The sequence below is a fragment of the Carassius gibelio genome, chromosome A12 (genome assembly GCF_023724105.1).
Source record: "Carassius gibelio isolate Cgi1373 ecotype wild population from Czech Republic chromosome A12, carGib1.2-hapl.c, whole genome shotgun sequence".
NCBI lineage: Eukaryota > Metazoa > Chordata > Actinopteri > Cypriniformes > Cyprinidae > Carassius > Carassius gibelio.
Genome location: NC_068382.1, coordinates 19,972,125 through 19,980,570, shown reverse-complemented (window position 1 = coordinate 19,980,570; position 8,446 = coordinate 19,972,125). Strand labels below are relative to the sequence as shown.

At 35.2% G+C, this 8,446-nt stretch overlaps 1 protein-coding gene across 3 annotated transcripts in view; it reads left to right on the top strand.

Annotated features, from left to right (window-relative positions):
* Nucleotides 1-8,437, top strand: part of LOC128025426 (baculoviral IAP repeat-containing protein 5.2) — an 11,499-nt gene extending 3,062 nt beyond the window's left edge. Inside the window, exons 4-5 of one of the 3 annotated variants that reach the window (XR_008186154.1) lie at nucleotides 771-1,604; nucleotides 1,700-8,437. Coding sequence is in view for 1 of the 3 variants with exons in the window: in XM_052611782.1 (XP_052467742.1) it covers nucleotides 771-863 (93 nt within the window). In the remaining 2 variants the exon portion in view is untranslated. Of the gene's footprint in view, nucleotides 1-770 lie in introns of all 3 variants that reach the window. The other 2 variants (XR_008186153.1, XM_052611782.1) reach the window with 2 other exon arrangements.
* The last annotated feature ends 9 nt before the right edge of the window (nucleotides 8,438-8,446 follow it).

The window sequence follows — 8,446 nt, the reverse complement described above, 5'->3', positions numbered from 1 at the left end:
CCGGTTTTGTGACAGAGCAAAGGAAATCTGCTGCGAACAGAGAGATTCGCACTCGTGCATTATTTTAATGTGCTTTCGCGTTATTTATGCGCTCTCACTGCTGATCGCATACACATACTGTATACACACTGCAAACACCTGAGGCACCGCTACAATTAATGAGCTCTATGAACAATGCATGGCAAAAAAGTCCCTGTATACAGGATTTTTTTTTTATTTTATTTTTTTTGTCACAAGTCTATACATTTTTTTACATCTTCAATATAGTGATAATTTTGACTTCTGTCTGTTCTAGAGATGTTACAACTTTTTGATAAAGCTCTGATTGGTTTTCTTTTGGAAATATGTTTCAAATTAATCCTGAATGCATTTATGACTGTAAAAGCACAATTGCAAAATTGATCAAAAAAATCGTCCATATTTGTCCATATCGCACAGCCCTAGTTTATTCAATAAATATAGTTTAAAATCTAGCTTCTGAGTACTAAGTTATTAACCCAACAATAGCGGGGTCAGTTATTTTTTTTGAAGTGGGCCGCGCAAACATATGTGTTTGGTTGTGTGGGCCGCGAGTTGAAAAAGGTTGGGAACCACTGATCTAGATAGTTGTATTTGATTTATGTTTTCTTTGTGACAAACTTCATCTTATTTGGAATGTTTTTACAACAGAACTGCATCTTCCAAGTTTCCATACCTGAACATTAGTATATGATCTTGATTTAGTCCATGTTAAGAGTAAGAATGAAATAATGTTTTTTGAAATCTTTCAGAAAAAAAGGTGTAACCAGGCGATTGATAAATTTGAAGAGGCGGTGAAGATCAAGAGAGCCCAGATCATCCAAACTGCGATGGGGGAGGAGTAAAGAGTTTCATTTTGCTATGGTCTGATTTTGGTCTGATTCTTAGTGTTCTTCTTTTCTTTCCTTTGTATGTCATGGAACTATGTATGTTCTTTTTAAAATGTTACCTGTGATGAAATGTGTATGTCACGCCACCTGTTAAAATTTATATACCTACTTCTTTCTTCTATAGTATTTATTTTAAAATGAGCTTAATAAAAAGACTCTACCATGGCTTCTGTAAAATGTTTGAAGGAGTGGATGCCGATTTGCCATATCCTTCATACTGATATTAATTATTTTATTACATGATTTCTTGTTTGACTATTAATCAAGTTATAGCAAGAGTGAAATGTGTAACCTTATGTGTGCTGTATTTCTTTTCCTCAAGATTAATGTCCACATATTATGTGTGTGTATCCAACCGTAATGATAAGACACTCGCCAGTGCTAGAAAGCCTTGAATTTTAGATAAGTTCTCTGTGTACGTGTGTTAGTATCTGTCTGTACAGGGAGAAGCTCAGACAGTCCCAGGACAAACGATCAACTGCCAGTGTCCAGCGTATCAGATATACGTCTTTGGAGAGTTTTATCTAGGTTTTGGAACCAATCAGAATTTTGTTGACTCATGTATTGACGCAATTAGTATCCTCTGTCAGGGTATAACTGTGGTTGATTTTGTATTGTACTGGGGGCGGCCTGCGAACTCCTTCGAGAGTGTTGAAGCTGACTTCTGCTGATGAAATTGCAAACTATTTTCTTCAAGTAAAATTATTATTATTAATTGAACTCATCTCTGAGTCCTGGTCTTCATTGCAACATATCTGGTCCTTGGGTTTTAACTGTAAATTCCCCTACAGTTAATGGTGGAGGATCGGCGGGCAATAGTTCTTTGTTGACATCCCTGATCAATCATCAAACCAAGGTAGGAAAGATTTTAGATTTAATATTATTGGTTAGGGACTGTCTGTAAGTGGAGGGGGTCGAGAGAAGGAGGAACGATAGACTCACTCAGACGTGAGGGGGTAGACACCAGCTCCAGGGTGGAGTAAGGTAAATTGGTGTCACAATATACCTGTAAATAAGTAACCTTGTGAGTATAAAGGGTACAAGTACACATCGGTAGGTCTTGATATAAGATATTTAGAGATGTGTACAGTTACAGAGGGAACAGGTGCACACCTATAGGTCTTAGAGAGAGACGTAAAAATTTTCTAGGTGTGCACAGTCCAGGGGGGGACAAAAACGCATTCTTAACAGGCATGTGAACCCGTAAAGGGCAGTGCTGGGTCAAGCACCGAGGGACAAGGGACACATAGAGCCGTAAATAGGCAGTGCTGGGTCAAGCACAGAAAGCCGAAAAGCACGAGAGGCCATAAAGGGCAGTGCATTTACGGCCAGGGAAGCCAAAGTAGGGGTATGGGAAATCCCGAGAAGAATGTAAGACGCTAGACGGGGGTTCTAGTCGTATCTCGCTCTTCCAACTCTCGATCACCCACCATTACAGACAGGGGCGCCCCGAGCTTAGAAATAGGCCAGGTCAGTGGTTAGGGAAAAGAGTATCCAAAATTTGTGTTTAAAAATAAATAGTGATAATTCATATGTGCACCTATAAAAATATAGGGATATATGCAAAGGGAAAGTATTGATTGATCTGGGATGCCTCAGGAACAACCCCAAAAGAGCTAAAATGTAGTTTTCATGACCCTGATTGGATTGGACCAGTATATGGAAATTCTGGAATATACTTTGCAATTTCATCACGCAGAAGTCAAGTGCTGTTGGTAAGATCGCCGCCTCAATATGTTTTTGGTTTATGATAGAAATATGACTGACAAATTAGGTAACCTGGTCAGCCCTGATAGAAATAATGAAACAGAAGAGAGCAAATGCTGTAAACAGTTTGGCTCTGAAGCTCTGACTTTAAAAATATATATATATTCTCTGAATTCATTTAAAGAATGATCAGTCTGAGCTTTAATTCTGATTGTAATGTTAAAACAAAAACTTGATTGGCTTTAAACTTAGAAAGAACCTGAGAAATAAACATTTATAAATGTATGTGCCGATTTGTTAAAAATAATCCCAGAAGTAACTGAGTGATGATTTAATCTGATTCTCTGTGCATAGAAGGTTTAAATGACAAAGAATGATATCATAAGACCTGTTCCAGTTCCTATATAATTGTTGAAAGTCCTGACAAGGAATACTGAACAGAATTCTGGGTTAGTGAAAAAAAAAAAAACTGTAGGCACACAAATTGGCAGTGGCATTTTGGAAAAACTTAGAAGCTTATGTTTTGTTAAAAAAGATAAAATTACTTTGACTACAATGAAGCCGTTGTTTTATCTCATGCTGGCCCCCACCATGACTCTGGCTTAAGCTTTGAAAGTACCAGAGACATGTTCTGAGTAAAAAAAAAAAAATATGTAATTCCTATATTTACTAATGTTTGGCCAAAAGAGTAATTTTATTGTTGGATTGCAAAATTGTAGTCACGCAGCATCATAAAAAAAGAAAAAAGAAGAGAAAAGAAAATTATTTTTTGTTTATGAGATGATAAAGTTGTAAACAAGTAACATAAACGGGGGTTTTCAAAGTAACTTTGAAGACAGCATGCTAGCAAGACCCAAAGTAATATACCTGGGTCAGATAACCTCTGACAGATTTAAAACCAATGTTGAAATTCAGAAGCCATGGGCATAATTAAGTGAATGGATAAATACAAGTTGATGTAAAAGTAATGACAATGACTGCAAAGAACTTTGAGAAACATTTGAGTTGCGAAAATAATGTAAAAATACAAATATAAAGATGTTTATTTTTAAAATGCATATAATTTCTGACAAGTTTTAAACTGGGCTAGAGTAAAATGATAGTACGATGAAATTATGTTAAAAATGAATGAAAATGCATTGTTACGAGTCCTGAATCCCTCTGAGTTCTCTCTCTCTCATTCAAAGTAAGCTAAAATGCCGTTATCTGAGCCTGTGTTTAAGTGATAAGATATTTATAGTACAGCACAGTGTTTCAGTCAAATCATAGGCAGAGATGCTAAAGGACATGCTAAAAAGAGTTCAGATTTAATGCATTAAGAGGGCAATTGGTAGTTAAATGTTCAACTGCCCAATGCATGTAAGAAATAAGAGATTATAAAAATACTGAATAACAATTTAGGAGCAATTGTTGAAGAGACATGAGGTCTTTAAAATCATAATACAGACCCTGAGCTATAGATGTAATAATTTTGAATAGTTAAACAGTTGTATTGCTATTTGTTCTATGACCAGTAACTTATCTGTCTTATTTTTAGTCTCCACCATCATACAGGGCCTGATGGCTGCAGCTACAGAAGCAACAGAAAATTACAATGAATGGACGGGTGTGAAAAATGAATTCACTGAGTAATCTCAGCATGATAGTTTGGAGGTATCCAATTGAGTTTAGCGATTAAATATTAGTTTGATTAACCTTTTTCAATGTTTTAACACTAGTAGGTGCTGTCAATGGCTCTCATGGTTCTTGAGTGCACCTTTCCTAAGCTGCAGGAAATACTGGATTCTGGAAGAAGACTGTCGAGGATGTTGCAACGGGAAAGAGTGGTTACCAGTGTGCATGAGGTGATTTCTCAATGACGGGTAAGATCCTCTTCTGGCCAATAGGGGACAACCTAAGGCAGGGGGTCACCGCCACTGGGCACCTGCCCTGAAGGGAGGTGTTATATGTGAGATGGTAGTGGAGTTGAGCGGATGCTTGATAGGCCTAGAGCATCATTAAGAGGGGAACTGTATGAAGTACAGCAATCTGCCTAAAAATGTGAGCTCCTCCAGACCTGATCACCAGCAACCGCATTCCTTAATTGATTGTTGTGACAAGCGTCCACAACTTGATGCAACTATGCCAGTGGATCACACCCTGAGGACAAGGAGCTTATTTATAAAAAGTTAATGGCAATGGGCTTTCAAGAACCATCTGAGACCATGTGATGACAGCCATTATTTTGAGACAAAAATTTCTTATGAGGCTAAAATGATATTGAACTAATATGTCTATATCATAGTCTTTACTCATGCAGGTCATTAGGCATGACACAAGATGATAACAAGATATGGTGGTGGCTAAAAATGAAGACTGCTTCTGCTTAATCAAGAGATGGTTTAGATAACAAAGGTTAAGGGAATTAAGCATGTAAGGTAAAAATAATTTTAAAGAAATGTTCCTAGCATTATGTATTTTAAACAGTTTAAACTGAGATTTTAGATCTAGAAACTTTGACATTTTTAACTTATTTGAATAATTTAGGGTTATATGTTGTAATGAATTTTATATTATAGTCTAAGTTAAAGTTTGGCAAAAATTGTCAAAATAAATGAATAAATAATATTTTGCACAGTAAGAGAGAGAGAGAGAGAGAGTGCTTGAGTGGAGGCAGGGATAGTGCTCTTCTTCTATTATTGGCCTGCTAAGAAAGAGTAACCAAAACAGAGCAATAATTTGAAGACCAAAACAACCAAGCTGATTTTTCTCAAAATAAAAATCATTAATGAACAGGCAAACTTTGAGATTAGATAAGAGACTAGGTTCAAACTAGGTAAAATGCACAGACAATGTTTAAGTTTAAATCCTTCCGATTTAATACCAAAAGGAAAACCTTAAATATGAGCTGTTAAAATATTAATGTGTTAAGTATGTGCATGCACAAGGATGGCTACTATAAATTTTTGGGGGACAATTCTGTTCCTGTTTTGTTTCAATTGAGTTACTAACCTCTGGAATGAGTGTTTTATCATTACAGATGTGTTGAGTGAAATTACTTTACAGAAGTCGATAATTCTGAGTGAAACTAATGAAAAGACAATGCCGAACATGGGACGAGCTTTAAGTGGATTGGTTATCCAGCTCTGTCTGCTACTGGTAATAATGACTTGTTTTGTCTTTTATAATGCTGATTTAAATCACTCTCTGGATTAATATGTTAGAGTGTTTATATGATTGGATTTGTGAAATTTAAGTTTGCCGTCCAAAATGGGTTTAAAATCCATGCCTAAATTTAAATGAGGGTCTAAATTTTAACAAGTTAACACTTTGTTGTTTGAATGGTAAAGGTAAATATTTTAGACGGCAGAAAAACAGTGACAGATTGGCTACGTCACTAACCAAATTATCCAGAGAGCACCCTCACATAAAGAAGCCTGGTGGGAAAACAAAGGAGTGAATCCTGCTTGTGTTATATAGTGCAAAAGCTTTATGTAGTGGTTTATGTAGAACAGAGATAAGTTGAACAAAAACGTGTGGATAGCCCCTTAATGGAGCAAATCCATAACAAGAGGTTTGAATTAATTGAAATAGCACAGCAAAAAAAAAATAATAATAATAAATTTAGTTTGAACAAAACAATTGTAATATGCTCTATGGAGCTGCTTATGAACACCTGTCAGGTCAAATCAAATTAATATTGTGAACACTGACAGGGCTTTTTGATAATGTATACTGTTTCAATACAGATTTACAGAAACTGAGGATGTCTCTTTAATAAATATTTGGGCGTTTAGAACTAAGTAATAGTATTGTTCATTTAGTAATAGTATTGGGAAATCTGTGTGCTTTTTTTTTTAGTTTATAATAATTTATGAGTAAATAAATATCACTACCAATTGACAAACATGAACGAGGGTTTTAAAGACATTGATCACGTAGCTGATGTGTAAGCATTTATCACTGACAAAACAGTGAGAACTAAATTGACTTAATACGAGGTATTAATATTGAGGATTTGCTTTTGAATGTGTCATTAATATAGTCTGAGTACAGTAATATGGTATGAAAATTGACAAGATTTGCATTTTAAAAAAAAAAGGTAATAATAAGGCAATGAGTATGGTTAACAGTAATGTCATAGTATAAAATAAATACATGCATGACAATAAGTGGATAGGTTAGTTGTATTTTAAAAGTTAGACACTTAAAAATGTAATTTTAACCAAATGTGTTAACAATGACAAGGTTAATGGTTCATGTATGTTTAAACAGCATGTGAACTATGATGACTGCAAATGGATTCGTGGTGAAACTAAAACTTAATAAAAGGGCTATTAAGTAATAAACTAGGAACTGCTCTAGGTTTTCAAGGAAATTATGATTATGATTATTTTTATTTTTTTTAAGATGGCTCAATATTGATCTTACTTATTTTTGGTTTGTTCAATTTTGTGTTTTTAACACCAAGTTTGGAATGAAAGGGTAAAATAGATAATCAATCTCTATAATTGTACCATTGATGGGGAAAATTATAGATTTTCATGAAATAAGGGTATCTTTACTGGGATTTAGGTTATAAGTAATGTCTGTATTTGGTATCTGTGAGGTGACTGAGGGTCTGACATATGTCAGGAATGCAATAACAGTGGTTATTAATTTAGCCCAGCTTCCAGAGAATAATATATATACGTTTATTGTAATGAGTTTATTTTAAGATATGACCAAATTAACTAAAATTCATCATAGTTGTATAAAACATGCTAAAAGAAAACAAATAAGGCAAATATCCTTCTTAAGGGTTTAAAAAAAAAAATGAATTGGTTATAGTGTATGCGGTTTTCTTTAATGATTTGTTAAATCTGGTTAATGAATATGCAAATTTAGTCTTAAGGCTGTTAGATAAATGTTTTGTTTTAGAGGGTAAGTGTGAAGTAGCTGTAGTAGGAAGAGAGGTATTTACAAAGAGATGTTGATGAAAGTATATATGGATGGAGGACACTTTTCCAGGTAGAGGGACACACAGAATAATTCACTGGAATAGACATTATGTGAAGAAAGACTAGTGCAAGTGGCGATATTGTGGGATTAAGTAAGTAGAAGAATGATTATGGGAAGTATTTTGTACAAAATAATGTGTTTATTACTAGAAATGTCAGCCAGTACCAGAGATTTTAAGTATGCACCTGCTTAAGTTGACCAACAGCCTGCATTCTTAGCATGCATCACAACTACACCTGACCTCATTTATTAGACCAGATGTGGGGTATTAGACCCCACATTGATCTAAAACGGGGGACTGAAGGAGTGGATGCCGATTTGCCATATCCTTCATACTGATATTAATTATTTTATTACATGATTTCTTGTTTGACTATTAATCAAGTTATAGCAAGAGTGAAATGTGTAACCTTATGTGTGCTGTATTTCTTTTCCTCAAGATTAATGTCCACATATTATGTGTGTGTATCCAACCGTAATGATAAGACACTCGCCAGTGCTAGAAAGCCTTGAATTTTAGATAAGTTCTCTGTGTACGTGTGTTAGTATCTGTCTGTACAGGGAGAAGCTCAGACAGTCCCAGGACAAACGATCAACTGCCAGTGTCCAGCGTATCAGATATACGTCTTTGGAGAGTTTTATCTAGGTTTTGGAACCAATCAGAATTTTGTTGACTCATGTATTGACGCAATTAGTATCCTCTGTCAGGGTATAACTGTGGTTGATTTTGTATTGTACTGGGGGCGGCCTGCGAACTCCTTCGAGAGTGTTGAAGCTGACTTCTGCTGATGAAATTGCAAACTATTTTCTTCAAGTAAAATTATTATTATTAATTGAACTCATCTCTGAGT